The sequence below is a fragment of the Thermobia domestica genome, chromosome 5 (assembly GCF_964235325.1).
Source record: "Thermobia domestica chromosome 5, izTheDome1.hap1.1, whole genome shotgun sequence".
Lineage (NCBI taxonomy): Eukaryota > Metazoa > Arthropoda > Insecta > Zygentoma > Lepismatidae > Thermobia > Thermobia domestica.
The window spans coordinates 223,437,968-223,455,671 of record NC_137458.1 but is presented as its reverse complement, the minus strand read 5'-3'; the positions used below and the strand labels follow the sequence as shown (position 1 = coordinate 223,455,671).

The following is a 17,704-nucleotide window of genomic DNA, read 5'->3' as shown; positions in this document are numbered from 1 at the left end:
TCTTTCTATTTAAAATGTTTAGCTGACTAGCGATATCTTATGATTGTGGGATCTGTGATGGAAATAAAGAGATTTATTTGATGCACCCTCTGACGTTTTCCTGTCTCAATTTTTTTTCATTCTTTTGAATCCAGCCGCTTGTCATTTATAAACATCGGGCAACTTTTTCTGAATGTTTAAGAACTCACAAAAAATATATATATAATGTATGTTATTTTTATAAACGATACTATATACGAAAGTGTCTGAAAAAAATCAATGTTGTAGAAAATTATATATCTTGTTCTTTAAAACTCTGGAGTGATTCCGGATCTTCATGATAAGGGGATAGTAATAATGTAACTTAAATGCCACAGAAATTTACGTCATAACCGGTAGTAGGGCTACTTTAAACATAATACTGTATGCGTGAGAACGATCTCAGCTCGGAGGAAATGATTTACCACCAAGAGTAGGAGAGGAAATGAATCGATAATATTTAAGAGTATGGATGAGAAAATAACGCAGAAATGGGATGAACTAATATTTTATTGTGATCCTAATTTAATATGTTCCTAATACAATATTCTAATTATTAACTGGAAATGTATTTCTTGTTTAAAATATCTTCCTTTGATGTGAACAGAATAAGTAACTGTTATTGTGTTGAAATATTAAGCATACTATTTGGAAAATCTGAGGACAATTGATGCATAATAACTGCAAAATGTAGAAAACTATGTGTTGGACAAGCAAGAGTGGCGGTTGGACGTTAAAAGTGGGGGGCAAGACATGATCTGAACAATTTTATATCAATGTTAGTTTTCCTTATTGTTTCTAACACTGATTAAAGGTTGTATAACTAATAGGATACTATCTTTTTCACTTAAAATACCGCATATCGTATTTGTATTTTATTAAGTAAATTCATAAGAGCTATACAGGTAGGTATTAACCCTTTATACTCTTAAACAACGAAAGTGTAAGAAGAGATTTGATTTCTTGCTCATGAACATCTTAAAATTCTGTCTGGAAAATTGTCTGATTAGATTATTTAATAAATTTGCAAAACAAATAAATAGAAGGGACAATATTAATCATAGTAATGAATAATGTCGCTTGTTTTATAGAAGTTATATTGAAACTAGGAATTAATGAACAACTTATACTTTTAGTTCCACACATGTCATTAAATGAATGTTTTTACTCTTAGAAAATAAAATACAGTAAGTACTGCAAGCATGTTATGACATTTAAAGAAATATGCAATATTAATTGCTTTGAATTGCAATTATAACTGAATTTCTGTAGTTTTCTTAACTCTACGCGAAGACAAATAACCAATACTTACTCACGCAACGGCAAATATATGGCACCGTTTTTTTCTATGAAACAGTAATATATACAATCCTTTACCAGGGTCCACATTCTGGAAAATAAGTGAAAGTCAGGGAAAGGTCAGGAAGTAAAAATGTATCAGGTGAAGTCAGGGAAATGGCAGATTGGCAGGGAAAGTCAGGGAAAAATCGATTTAGGTCCTTTGTTCAATTACTGAATTTATGAAATGGGGTTGATTTCTTTACTGTTAATGGATGCAAAATCTGGTGTTCTCAATGATGATATTGAGGGAGTCAGTGTTCTCTGATATACGGTAGTTGTTGAAACTAATTTTCTGCGAGAAACACATCTAACTGCATCCTGGCATATTTGCTCAAAAGGGTAGACGCTGTTCTAGAAGAATTGCATGGTGCCATGAGGATATCTGGACAAGTAGCTGAGAACGCGAAGAAATAGTGTATCTAGCTCACAGTGAAAACTCAGACACGAAGAATTTAAGGAACACTTCAATGATTTCATAGCCAATGACAGAGCTTGTATTGGACTTGATGAGTTCTTTACTTAGTTTTAGGAAATGGGAAGAACTTCGTTGACTTATGGTCAGTAGTGAAATTGTGTTTTATTTTCTTTCACGGAAACGCATATTTTGAAAGTGGTTTCACAATAGGTAAAATTCTCATTGTTGAGAACTTACAAGAAGAATCTCTGGTGGCTCAACGGATCATATATGATTCTGTGATGAGAATAGGTGGGCCATCAGGATTAATAATTACAAGAGGTATGACAAATTCAGTGAGAAGTTCAGTGAGACAATATCAGGTGTATTTGGAAAAGAAAAGAGAAATAAATGCTGGAGAGGAGAAGAGGAGGGAGAAACGGAAGATTCAGCTACAACTAAAGGTGTTGGAGAAAGAAGAAAAGAAAATTAAACTGCGGAGACAACAAGAAGGATATTCAGATCAATGAGAAGAAAACTATGCGAGAAAGGATGAAAACAAATTTCTGAATGGGTTGCATTTAACAACTGCACCAGCAAAAGTATATGTTACATAATGTGTGTGTATGTGTTTTTCTTTCTTTCTTTCTTTTTTTAATAATCAGTAAAATCATGTATGAACTGTTTATTACTATAGGCAATATTATAATTTTGTAATTGGTATTGTAATGTGTATTTTTCCATATCTTAAGTACTCTGTACACTGCATACTTTCGTTTGTAATTTTACAATTTGTGTAATATGTAGGCCTAATCAATATCGGCCTAATGCACATGTTTGTAAATTTACCTTCGTTTGGAAAGAAAATTGAAAAAAGAAAGAAACAGAAGCGGAAGAGAACAAGGGCAACTATTGGGAGTGTAGAGGCTGGGGTTTCTTTCTTTTTTCTGTATTTTTAAGTTATTCAGGGGTCAGAGAAATCTGAAACTTTTGTCATGGAAAGTCAGGGAAGAGTCAGTTTTTTCCAAATTGTGTGAACACTCTGTTTACATTTCCAAATAAAACTATATAAATTAGGGCGTCACTTCAAAAAAATGGGGGAGCAACTGACCCTTCTTGCTCCCCCTAATCGCCGCCTATGTTAACAAGGTTGGACATCGACACGTATAAAAATGAAGTGAAGAATTGTATTTTTCTGGTGACGGGATTGAGAACCCCCAGTCGTTGTTTAGATCATTATTTGATGATCTCCTCTTTGTTAAACTCTCACTGACACTGGAAGGGTTTCTGCCAACGATATTGTTCTCTTGAAGACATGATTTATTTGAACACAGTATTTGTTTAAAAATTATATCTTAGCATTGCAAGAAATACATCGTAATTACCAGATTTATTAAAAGTTGTGTGAAGGCATGCATAATGTAAGGAGATTACTGAAGTACTAGTCTCTGATTAATAATGATGGGAGTTTTAGACAACCGTGGATTTTGTTTTAACTACACTCTTAATTTAATACATGTTGAATTATAAAAGTTAACGAATCGAGCCATAACTATCCTTTTTAAAATTGGAATGTTTGAAAATTCTGGGCTACGAAGTACGGAACGGATTTATTAAATACACTTTTGAGAAGGGGAATAAAGCGTTTGTAACACACCTTGTAACGAGTTAAGTATTAAGATGAACAAACTCATTTATTATCGGAACAGCTAGTGGGACATATGCATTGTATTGGCATGACTAGGGATTGGAGAGGGGTGGACGCGAAAAAGAAGTAAGGTGTGTGTTATGAGAAAATGAATAATCTTGAGGCAGAGGAAGGAAAGAAATAGTACTTTGTTACTAAAAAGAAAACTTGATTTTTTCATTTGCCTGAGAGAATGGAAATGAAATTTCATATACAGCACTATGGAATAGATATGTAATAAAGATCTTATTACAAATTGAATTTAGCTGTAGCGGAACTCATATTGAGAATCCAATCCGGAACCTCAACTAGGAAATACACAAATGATAACATCTAGTGTAGGACATTCAGGTATATGGATCATCGGAAAATGAGATTGTTATTATATTTTTATTATTATTATTAAAGAAGGAGAAGAAGAAATAATCTCTCCGATATTAGTATCTTCACCCAAAATACATACATATGGATGCATGTACGTACAATAACGTTATATTAATTGCATAAAACAATTTTGAAAAGTGAAACGTAGATTATAGTTAATTATGTGACGCTTGTTACCGCCACGATTACTGTAAGAGAGCGCATATGTGTTACTACTCAGAATATCATTTGCTTTGAGAGGCTGCCTCGGCTGAGTTAATGCGTGCAGACATTGAAGAAGTAATTTCTTCATCTACACTGATGTTCATAGAACTAGTAAAATACCCTGGGACACTTTAATATTTCATGCAAATTGTATGGAATTGATTAAAATTATCGTGATGAATTTGTAAACATATTTTGGAGAAAGGGATACAGTGTATCATAACATTATTAATAGAAATTCTGCCTTAAAAACTAAATTTGATAGATCGAACTCCCCTTAATCATTCAAATAACGAATTTAATAATATTGTGTAACGAGATAATTCTATCCGTTCCATTATGTTAGTTTTCTTCTCTTTAATTTTTCTTCTTTTCCTTTTCTAAGTTTTTTGAATTCCATTCTTTGTTGTATTAGGCCCGTTTAAAATGATATAAATTAACTTAAAGCAATATTTTCCCAAATAATTTTATCATTAGTTATTAAAACGTTGAGGGGGAATTTTTGGTACATTTTACATTAGAAGGAGTTAGCAACATTGGCTAGAAGCAGAAACAAAGGCAGGAGGCGTGCGTATTGGAATGTCGAAATCCGGCGAGGTTTTCCATGGTATATAAAATAAGGTTTTCGTTTAGATGTTATTCTCTGCAACTAATGAATGAAGGACAGTTATAACATATGAAACCATACAATAAAATCAGATAAGCACTCCGAGAACCAGTAAGGTTATTGATTTTGTAAAAAAAAAAGGCCTCATTTATAAAACTTCTGGCCATATTTCTGGCCATACTTCTTGCCATATTTCTGTGTAACGTGTAAATATGAGAGGTTAGTTTTATCAAAAACTCCTTCTTGTTTAGGTTTCTAGTAAATGCTAAGATGTGATATTAAATCTTGATTAAATGTTATTTACTCTAATATTTTTCTCCCTCGTTATTTGTTTCGCTGTAACTAATTGATGCGTGATAAATTGAAGGTAGTGAGGTTGATGATTGTTTGAGTGTGCTGAGGCTTGAAGAGGAAAAGGTTGTTTATGTTTATGTAAATAAATACTACAATGGTTTTTGGTATAGGGACACGAAGATTAAACTATTATTATTCCGTAACCTTGTCCTCAAAAGTTTGTGATTCTTGCCAGTAATAATATTGTATGCTTTGTTTCCAACATACTCCACGTTTTGATAATGGCAAAAATTTGTTGTGTTAATTGTAATATTAGATTTGTTGAACTAACGAAATGGCGGAAGGGTACAGATTGAAAATAGTTAATTCTGGTAGTGCAATTATTAAACACGATAGGTAGTTACAGATTTAAACTTAGATTTTTAATTCGTGTGGTATCAAGTTCTTTACCGGTAAAAATATTGAAATTCTTATTAGTCATCACATAATATTATTATTTCGGTGCACGTAAAATTTTGTCTGTTTACGTATTTACTTCAGGATACGGAATAGGTCAAAAAGCGGGGTAGTTTGAATTATGCGGTATAGTATATTCATTAATTATTTTGAGATACGTGGTTTTCTACACTAGTCATTAGAGACAAAATCTTGGGTGGTTTACCTTTGAGGGTCTTATTGAGTACAGCTTTCTGTTGAAAATAGTAGATCATAGCCTACATAGCCTTCGCTTCTTTTTATTTTAATATTCTTTTCCATCCTACAACGCTTGTCCTTTTCTTCTGGCTTGTGTATGATATGTCGGCTAATATGAAATGTTTTTATTTCCGTGTGTTAAGTGCCAATCGTACCAGTATATCCTAATATGTTTCGGGGGTCGATTGCCTATCCTTGAGCATAGAGAACCCAATTTAATTAGTCTTACCGTCATCTGATGTCAAAGTATTTAAAGGAGGAGAAATGAATTGTCAGTTATACTGTTCCATATCATTTAATTTAATTTTGTTTTTAGTTTTCGTAATGTGTTTACGTTGATTTTAAATGTGTTTACGTTTATTTTAAATATATCTTGGTAGTGTGTATTACTGACTTGAATAAAGACGATTGCTTTACCTCTGATTGGACGTTTGCGAATATAATATCTGTGGCAGAAATCATTCTCGGAGAGGAAAGGTTATGAAACATAAATTTTTGGTCAAATGTCGATTCTCCAATTTTATGTTTCTGAATTCGTTCCAGTTTTTTTCCCTAACAAATATGTGTTTACACTTAACTGCCATTTTTTCTTAAGCTATATAACAGTTATTTTTGGTTTGATCAGTGATGAGGAATATGAAAAGTTTTAAAAAATGAAGGAAAGCTCTTATCGCGTTTGCGGCTGTTTGAAGTGCATTCAACTTTTAGTTTATATTGTAATCCTTCATTAATGATACTAATCATTGTATTTTCGAAGCAGTAGTTAGAAATTTTTGAAACTCCAAAGACCGTGAATTTCTGAGACTAGTTTTTTATTCTATATTTTGTGATTGGCATATAACCTTTTCTTTTGTAAGGCTTCTAGGGTTAAGTAAAAGTTTGGAGCTTGAATTGAGTTTTGGGAAGTATAAGTAATGTTGAAAGACAATTTTTTTAAAAGTTTTACCTGGGGATATAATTGTAATGAAATAATGTATTGTAATAAATTATATGGTTAGGAAATGTAGTTCCTTTCTTCGTTGATTGAATAAGTTATGTAATGACGCGTCAATTGTAAAGAATAGCCAATGGATGGCAAATATGAAAATAATATTATGATTAAATGATTACTCGAAGTAAAAGTTGTAACAGAGCTGAGAAAGGAAATAAATCCTTGTGGCTGTCTCTCTCGTCTTATTCATTGCTTTCGGGTTTAAAGTATTAATTTTGTGAGTGCCCTAGAAGTAGAAATGCTACTGTAATTCTAACGTCATTGAAGTCAATATGAAATTAGTACGCTAAGAAAATAAGAGGACAATTAAAACAAAATCACTAGAATATTGGTGACTGTATGTGATGATCATGTGTACATATCGATGGGACATCTGAGTGGTTCTAAATCTGGTCCTGGAGCTCCTACATCTGCCGTTTGAAATTTGAATTTTTTTTAAAAATTTTATTTTTCTTTATGTGTTTAGAAGTGTCGGACTTACCTGATAATAATCGGACATCGATATTTATCAAATTGGTTACTTTTCTTCTGTCTTTTGGAATCATCTATAATTCTGGAAAATTTTCACCAACCTAAATTCTGAAAAAAATTGAAAGTCCAACAGAAGCATTAACCTTTTCGTTACATTTGGTTGGATTTTTGGATAAAGTGTTAATGAAGGTTTACTAATTGGATTTTGGGTGTTTGGTACTGGAAATTGAGACTAAAAGTATTCTGCTTTTCAGTTTTTCTTTATTGGATGACACCATTGAATTTAGTTACATTACGGATATTTAATATACTTTCGGCTTACAGTATTTAGAAAGTAATATAGAATTATTTTTTGGCTTCCTGTGTACGTATTTCTGTTGGACAAGTATCATTAATTGAAATAATTGTGACTGAATTAATTTATCAAAGTTAATGTGTGGACAAAGTTGGTCAACAAGAATAACTACTAAATTATATATTCTTTTCTTTCAACGTTATAAAGTTTTTCTTTCTTTTCGGGTAAAGGTTGAAATAACGATGGACGAGATCTTGTGCCTAACTGTCGACGAGAATACTAGATGTTTGGCACCTCGAAGTCTCTGATTTGAAGGATATATAATATTTTTGCCAGAACATAATGCAACTAGCTTGTATATTGACTTCTTTGTGCCAATAATTAGTAGTTTCTCACCGGTGAGGACAGATCATTTTAGGGCCCAATTTTTTGTGTTTGCTTATTAGAGAAAAAAGAGAGGAAAGAGAACTTTTATTTTATGAATGTGTGAACCTATTATATTTAAGATGTTTATTTTTGTATAATGATGGTTATCATGGTTACTTTATTTATTCAAGATTAATTAATTTTATTTTCTTGTTATATTTTTATTGTTTCTTGTTTTGTTATCCCTTTTTGGGAAATAAACCTATTAAAAATATCAGAGGCTTATATATTTATCTATTTTTGTAACAGCCTCAGCACCTGATTTATGGTAGGTTTGTGAAAAATATTATATTTTATCTAAGATATTGTTAATGTGTGATTCTAAACTAGGTATATAAGTGATAGGGATTTTTTATATTAAATGATTATTTTACTCGAAAGGGGCTCGGGTGTTGTTGAGGCAGGGATCTCCACTACTTGGCAAATGGATTTATATGGTCATGATAATGAGAATCGAATTGGAAATTTAATTTTTTAGTCTTATTTTTCATAATTTTTTATTAGGAATATTTAATTAACTTCTGTTTATCTTTACTGAATCATTCTGTCTTTTTAGGAATTAAGGTTCTCGCTAGTATGGCTATACTTCTCCATTGCCTAAATTCTAAAAATAAAATAAATCCATTTTTTTCTTAAATTCAGTTCAAACTATATTGTTATTATTGTAGAGATTTATTTATACTTTTTGTGGGAGACAGATAAGAAATATTTAACCGTCCCAATTGCTACTGAATTTTTTGTCGGTGAATTTTCAAATATTGTTCCTTATAAACTGAAATTAAACTTATTTTAAAGAATATGATCATCACAAATTTCAAGGTAGAACATTATTAGCTTATAGTGAAAAATCGATAGATTTGATTAAGCTAAACACATTGATAGGGGTAATTATAAATTTGGATGCGTAGTTTGACAAAAGGCGAACTTCAGTAATAGTATTTATTATTTCGTATATTTTCCAAGAAGAAAATGCTTTTGTTATGTGTTGCAAATGTAGGACAATACAATGTTAACTAGATGATTGCTGTATTTCGTTTTCCTTAATGGTGACACACACAGTATTTGTAATACATTTTCAACCATTTTAAGTATATATATATATTAACATTCAGTAGAAGAAAAGGAATCTTCCACTGTTTATAAATACTGTAGATTACACACACATTTTCATACACCATGTGTGAAGCCTTAAACACATTCCTATTCAATTTGATGCTAGATAGTTTTCAATCATGAGAAGTGTTACTCAATTGTAACTTACTAGAAATCAAATACAAATTAGTTTGGAATACTTTATAATTTTCATTGGTTTTCCTTTTATAAAACCATCTATGTTAGAAAAATAATTCATATCATGCATAGCTAATAATTGCTTAGAACATGAAATCGTCCCAACTATTCTTCCACTATGTGTGAGATCCATCTTATTATTGTCTTCGTTTTAGCTTTAAGTCTTCTTAGTTGCATTTTTTCTGTATTAGGCTTTACAGTTCCTATTTATCATTCTAATCTACAACTGATCCTTTTGGACTGAATAAATATAAGAATGTTGGTAAAAAAAATTCAAATTGCACTGTGCAACACATTGTCAACTTTTTCTCTTCCCTGAGAAAGAATGACTGATTCTTGTAAAACTTTTTACGTTGATTACAGTGATGTAACTGGAATTTATGTATCGGTCTGCTATTTTGAGAAATACCCGATTAAAATTTTAATACATAATATGATTAATATGCTAGGTTAAACATTACAGAGCTCGTAAAGACCATCTAAATTTGAGGGAACCGTGTAAAATCTAGAGGACACTTTGCACATACAAATTTCTACTAATTCCAGATTGTCAGCACCTAGAAAGGGAGTTTATCCCCTGGATTCTCATTTTTTAAAACTGGTTTTATGCAATTGTATCTGTAGTTTGAATGATTTTGTGACAAAATTACCTACATTTCAGGGTTTTATTCCCTTGTGAGAGATCCTGTGGTCGTCCATGCGTCTGAGAATGTTTTTTGTTTGATGGACAATTGGAAGGGGGTAGATTCATCCGCGTACCTCATAGTTATATTACGATGAGTGAAAGACATAAATGTAAATAACTTAAAATGCACTTAAAATTTGTATTGAAACAAAGTTAGTGAAACACAACATACAGAAGTGAAATAAAATAAGACTACCGTACTGCTGCACAAAATGTTCTTATCGGTGTTACCTGCTTTAGAAGCTGATAAACGTTCTTATCGTCGTTTCCTTTTGTATGCACCTTATGTTATCTTTTCAAGGTCTAACAATAGTCAGCTAGCATAGAGAACCCCCGTCACATATCCCCGAGTATCTTTCTTCTAATACACCAGTTGTTTGATGAAATCTTTCACAGTGATCATCTCGTACTGCACCTAAGTTCTCGGGAAAGAAGTCCAAGTGCAGGAAATGAAGCGTCAAAGACATATTGCAAGCAATTTCTTTGAAACTCAGTATTATTTCTTCAGCAATTTGGACATATTGTTTAGATTTTATGTTTCCTAGAAAAGAATTTACCACATTCTTTAAAGCAACTTACGCTCTTCTCTCGTTTTCGATCAGGGTTTCGTCGAATTGGGGATCTTTCATCACTTATCTTATTTTTGCTCCAACGAATATCCCATCCACAAGTTTTGCATCTGTGATGTGGCGAACTAGGTAACGGAACTAGGCGGAACTAGGTAACTAGGCCTTCAGGTAACGGAAGCCACCAACCTCTTTATCCAGAGCCTTGACGAAAATCTTCATTAGTCCTAACTTTATGTGTAATGGCAGTAACTGCACATTTCGACAAGAGGTTCGTAACTAACACTTTTCTGTTCAGGAGCCAAAAACTTTCTTGCAGGCCATTGTTTTACGTTATTATGTTGATTTTTTGCCCTGGTGCCCCTTTTGCACAAAAACAACATTTCGCATACCCCAATTGCACCCCCAAAAGCTGGCCAAGAACTTTGAAATCACCATAAATATGCCATGGATGTTCCATGTACTCAAGTTTCTCAAGTAAGAGTTTCATATTTCCTTATACTTGTTTCACAGCTACAGCACAAGCAACCAGAATAGTAGGTTGGCTATTTCCATTGTTTTAAAATACGGCTTTTAGACTGAGTTTGGAAGAATCAATGAGTAACCGCCAATTATTTAAATCATAATCAACGTTCAATGCAGACATTAGTATGCTAACATGTGTACAGGACACAAAATTTTCGTGAGAGTAGTCGAAAAACTTCACTAGACCACATCCACGAAAGCGGTACGTAGTTACATTTATCTTCTTCTCTGCAAGGTTCCACTCTTGAAGTATTGAACCTAGAAGTTCAGTCTGGGACTTGAACACGTGCAAATTCCTAACAAATATAATTTAATTTACTTTGAGATATTAATTGTATAGATGTCCGCTCCGACGATTTTTTAGTATAGATAGGATCTTCCTCTTCTTCAATTTTGGAATCATGATAAACGAAACTAGCACGTTCATCAGAATCATCCAACGACCATTTTCTTGGTGAAACAGGCAAAGTAACTCTTTGCTGTGAGGAAAAGGTCGGACAGCGGGAAGGTAAATTTCTGTGTATGATTGACTTATTGGTTTTGAGGTTATTCCACTTATGTTTGCTAACAAAAATAACAATTTGACGTGTGCTCTTTCGACTCACTCACAGCATTAGCATATCAAATGGCAAGGCTTTGTGTGTTCCATTCAACTACCGCAGAAGATTCACTAAACAAGATTTCCAACTCACATGTAGAGCCAATTTTTTATCTTGATCTCTGACTTTCCACTCAAAGTAAAATTCATAAGCTTTTTTCACAAGCGGTTATATGTTTATTATTTGACTTAACAGTCGCTCACCCACATGTGACAGAATCTTTTAGTGTTAATCAAGCAATTTCTCGCCGTGACTCACTGCACACAACATTCACACAATTACGTTTTAGAAGAAAAATCTAAGAATAATGTCCAGCACTTTTATCTTTGTCCAACAAGTTCAGCTGTCTACAATAAGAGCTGTATATTTCCAGTGCATAACCTCTCAGTCCTTCCACATGCAGCAAAATCACAAGTAGGGAAGTCGAAACAGTGAACCACAATTCCACTGATAAAGACTTTTATACAGTGTTGCAACTATACAGCAGAAAGTGTTGGAAACTCGAGAAGGGAAAATTTAGTATTAAAAAAATTCTTTTTTCCCAAATTTTGGGAAGTGGAGGATGATAGATACAAATGAACGACTTATGATTTTACGATCAGGGTCTGAAATACGACTAGAATTAGTGAATAACTTCCAGGAAAGAAAACCACTGTAACACAGTGCTATACGTTGCCTAGTTATGAAATTTCCATTATTTTCAGATCCCGATTCTCTTTGGTTGATAAAGGGGTTAGAAGTTTGTGATACTATAACGTCCTGCATTTGGAACATTGAAAAATATAGCACTGTATGTTTTCGTTTGACATGAATTATAAATTTGAATTATGAAATACAATGACGTTCGAAAAAAATATAATTCAATTTTTTATTTCTATATACTACAGACAAAAGTTCACAGTTTTTATCTATTGCTTCAGAAGTTGCTTGATAGTCTCAAGTCAAAACACCAACTTGTATATAGCAATTTCTTAGTGACTGATTGAACAACGCGTAGGGTAAACCTCTTAAGCTAGAAACTTGAAATTTGGAGAGGTCATATGATTTGTGACAACATATTTATAACCACCAAATATTAAATTTGTCCAAGTTTTAATAAATTTATAATTGATGTTTCTATACTAATTTGGGTACATGAAATCCAGTGGAACTATTATGAAACATAGCCTATGGAACCACAAGAAAAATTGATCTCAATGATGAGATAAATTATCTACGGTATTACTGATAACATGTTATCATTACTATTATTTCGACATATTCTGTAATAACTTAATAAATCTCTGAATAGTTTAGTTTTGTTTAGTCAGGAAATCAAAATTAAGAAATAAATAGCAAAGGCTAGTTAAAAAGCATTAACCTGAAAAAGTTATCAAGAAGGTACACTTACACTTGGTGCAAATAATATATCCATTTGGACGTCTGGTAGCAAAACTCATCTTAGCAACAGAACACAAGGATATTCCATGGTCACGCGTTTATCATTCTTACTAATTTAGGATGTCATACGGATAATTATAAGCAAGTGCTCCTATGCGTAGATTACTTTTAAATAATGATTTTACTTGTTAGAAAAGTATCGGAAGTTTATTTTTTTAAAAAATATATATAATTAAGTGATATTTATAGTATAAGACATTCAGATACTTTTTTTTATGATCAACAGAATTAAACAGTAAATAAATAATGAAATACTTAAATCTCAAACTTAAGGTTATACTTTTTGTGATCATGTGGACAGAGATGATTAACATGAATTGCATTTCCTCAAATTAGTATTAAAGGCACATTAAAAATGTTTCCCCATGGGCGTTTTCACTATTCTTATGAGTATTAGTTATTTATGAATAGGATTCGCTGTTTACATTTTATGTACAGAAATACCCCATTATAAAATTTTGTGTTGTAAATAAAAACGATTGAAAACAAAACACTCTCTGTCATCCATTTGTCGTATAGAGTTAATAAAATTACCCTCTTCTCCCTTAGGAAGGGTTGCATATGCAAAATTGATTCAAGTCAAAAACGAATACCATCTTTATATTCTATGTATAATGATTTTCTAATATGAAAATACTACTGTTTGCGAAATGTTAAAAAATGTCCTCATACTCCTTTGGATAAAAGTACTTTAAGCTACTTAGTTAATTATAGGAGTTAATTAGTATTACCTACGTAGTACTTAGATTTTCGAGTTATATGCGGAGACCAAAACTGCATGCATGCATAAAATGTTGAGTTTGATTGAGCTGAATAAACTTCGAAGAGGTCATTGTTCCATGTTCATTACTTTCGCTTTCTTTATTCTAGAACGATGGAAGAGAACAAAGGTCAGAAACCGAGCAGAGAGCTACAAGTTGTTGTAGGCACAGAAGACATTAAGAAGATGAAGGACGCTAAGATTAGAACCATTGTTAACATTATCATCCACAAAGATTTTGATACGACCACTTATGATAGTGACATAGCGCTACTAGAAGTCGATACGCCATTCGATTTTGCAAAGGATAAAGTTTTACCTATTTGCCTTATAAATAAAGGTAAGATGCTTTTTAATTCATTTAAGTTGTTTATAATGTCAAGGTATCATGTACACAATAATTGTTGACCGAAATTCGAGAATTTATGTGCAAATGCACATTAATTTTCTTCAGAATTATATTTAAAGAAAGCACTATACCGGTACCTACTAAAACTTGGCCGTTATAGTATGGAGATACTGATTTTGTTTTACAGTGTTCTATTTGATTCAAAACACGTTCAACGAAAGACTACATAATCAAAATTTGTATTGATTATCGTCAGTAATCCGGCAAATATTTTACTTGAAGATTCCATGAGAGCAACTTTTCTCATCAAGTCTTCCTCGCAGCACAAACTCATAGTTCTCCTAGATTGAATGTTAGTCCAAGAAAAGAGACAAAATAAAATTTCAAAAGTGCTCTTAATCATGCACTAAAATCAAACTGGTCCAAGGGGTAGTGTGGCAAGCGGACCATTTAACACGTAGCCCGTCACTTTGTCGATATTTTCACTCACATTTTGTGGAAGTGATGAAGAGTGCACAACAACGTCTGATACATGATCTGTTACTCTATGAGTTTGGACTCGGGCATAACGAAGCGACAGCAGCCCAAAATGTTTGTCATGCGAAAGGGGAAGGTGCAGTGAACCATGGCACAACAACTTATTGGCTCTAGTAATTTCCTATATGTTGTAAAAATGTCGAAGATCATCTAAGATCTGGCCATCTGTGGGTATAGAGTACAATGTCATAAGAGATACAATCGAAGAAAACTCATAAACCATCATAAGAAAATTCAAAAAACTTGGCATTTCATAGTGTAGTGCAATGCGTCACCTTTACGCACTCAGGAAAACCATGAGGACTTGATGTATTTTGCGACATAAGTTGACTCCATATCTAGTTCAGAGGGAAGTTTTTGTGTACTAACACCTCTGCAAGAACCGCGTGGTGTGTGTTTTCTAAAACGCAGTATCACATTAGTAGTAGAAAATGGATCGATCTGGAACATACTTGGCCAACTCAGGAGCCCCTGGGAAATCGAGCATCGTGAACCGTCAACCCACGGTATTTTATGACCTCCATTTTAATGGTGTATTTGTTCCCTTTTATGAGCACTTTTTAGGGGGTGGACTCGTTCTCTTTTATGAACACTTTTTACGGGTGAACTCGTTCCCTTTTATGACCATATTTTTCAACTCCTATTTCAGCATAGCAGAACATAAGACTATGTAACATTGCAGAACTAGTAAAAGAGCATGGCTTATTTATCAACCCTTATTTTAACATAGCAGAAATAGCAGAGACTACGTAACATATCAGGGGTGTATTCATTCCAACCCTTGTTTTAACATAACAGATAATACATAAGACTACGTACTTTTTCCACCCCTTATTTTACCATAGCAGAGAATACATGGAGACTACGAACACATAGCATAGCAGATAATACATAAGACTACGTTTCAACCGCTATTTGAACAGGGAAATCGAACACCTTGAACCGTCGACCTCTATTTTTAGGGGTGTACTAGTTTCAACCCCTTAGCAGAGAATACACGAACACATAGCAGAACAGATAATCTTTTATGAGCACTTTTCCCACTCCTATTTAAACATAGTAGAGCTAATACAAGAGTATTGCTTATTTTCTAACCCCTATTTTAACATAGCATAAGACTACGAACACATAGCAGAGGCGTATTCGTTTCAACCCCAGACAATGAATACCTATGTAACATAGCAAAGGGATGTGTTTATTTTTCCACCCTATTTTAACATAGCAGAAATAGCAAAGATTATCACCATAGCAGGGGTGTACTCGTTCCAATGTAACATAGCAGTTGGCCTAATTTCCACCCCTATTTGAGCATAGTCCATTTTAGGGGTGAACTCGTTCTCTTTTATGAGCATATTTTAAACATAGCGGACAATGAATACCTATGTAACATAGCACAGGGGTGTATTCATTTTTTCCTAAACATAATAGAAATAGCAAAGACTACTAACATACCAGGGGTGTACTCGTTCCAACCCCCTATAGCAAAGATTCTTTTAAGGAGTGAACTTGTTCTAACCTCTATTTGAACATAGCAGAGTTTATATTTCTTTTACAAGGAGACAATATTTAAAGATTGCAAAGGAATGCAAACTTCCGTGTTTTATGTTACATAATAACTTCCGCCATATGTGGATAATTCTCATTACGTCATTCATCCGGATTTTAGAAACATTGTGCTAGTTTTTTCTTTAACAGACAATACTGATTTAATAGTATGTGTTGATCGCTCGCGGTATAACTTGTCATTCAACGATAGGATTAAAAAAAGGGGAAACCCTGACCGTGACTCGATGATATCATCTCTATTGCGCAATATTATGCAATGCAATCACAAAGGTATATGTTGATCGCTAGCGATCTGTCTTGTCATTTAAACCTGACCGTGACTCGGTGACATCATCCCTATTGCGTAATGCAACTACAAATGTATAAAAGACTAATCGAGAAGTTCTTTTTTAGTCAGTTCCTTGTTGGTGTTTAAAGTGTAAACATCTTATCATTGAAGTTCTGATTTTTTTGTGTGTGTCTATATTAGTGTGGTTTTGTTTTTTAGTTGTCTATAGGTAAGACATTTTATAACAATAATATTATATTATAAAAATTCACTTCTGAACTATTATAGTAACGTTGCGTTATTTAAAAATAACAATAATATCATATAAAAACTCACTTCTGAACTATTATAGTAAGGTGGGGTAATTTAAAAAAATGCAACGAAAAAAAAATAAACCAAATACTATCAATTCACCAACTGATACTCTATTTAATAATAATTTAAAGAAGTCATTTTAAAATGTGATAGTGTTTTAAATGAGGATAGTGGATGCTTTTTTAATTAACAAAAGAAAAGACTGTTTAGATATATTAAAACAGGAACAACATAATACATCTTTTAAAGTAAATTTTTCTTTGGCTACAACTTTTGTAAAACCAGTAGATTTAGAAACATGTAAATTTTTTTTGTAAATAGTGGTAAAGAAATTATTTTACCGAGTACAAATGTGAATGCTATAATTGAAAAGCTATTTAATAAAATTTTAGTTGAACAAGAAAACAGAGTAATTAAGAAATCAAGGTGGTCTCTATGCTCTCAACCTAACCATCTCTTAGAAATTAAAATCAGTAAATATGATCCACTGTCAGCACCATCTTATATAAAATTGCCTCAATGGATTTTATCTAAAAAAGTGTTTAAATATTCAAAATAACGATAATAGATGTTTTATGTATTGCATTCTAGCTGCATTACATGCAGTAAAAGAACATCCACATCGTGTAAATAATTACATACAATATATTAATAGTTTGTTACCGTTATTTGAAAAAGCGAATATAAAATTCCCTGTTGAAGTAGCACACATAAGCAAATTTGAAAATATGTATAATTCCGTATTTACTAAGGAACAAATTTCTATTAATATATATGGCATTAATTATGATAATGAAACAATTTTTCCGTTACGTATAAACGAAAACACAGCTGTAGGTAAACATTGATTTATTATATTTAAACTCTTATTATTGCTTAATTACAAATTTAAATGGTTTAGTTAGACATGAATTAGGTACTCATCAAACATTTATTTGTAGACGATGTTTAGTATCTTTTTATAAGAAATCAAAATTAGATGAACATGAGAAATTATGT

The 17,704-nt window shown here is 32.5% G+C and overlaps 1 protein-coding gene across 1 annotated transcript in view; it reads left to right on the top strand.

Moving 5' to 3' along the window:
- The window catches only part of LOC145685407 (trypsin-1-like), a 47,424-nt gene that overhangs the window by 8,704 nt on the left and 21,016 nt on the right, over positions 1-17,704 (top strand). The window contains exon 4 of the mRNA XM_081757801.1: positions 13,781-14,010. Within this exon, the coding sequence (XP_081613927.1) occupies positions 13,781-14,010 (230 nt within the window). The remainder of the gene's footprint in view (positions 1-13,780; positions 14,011-17,704) is intronic.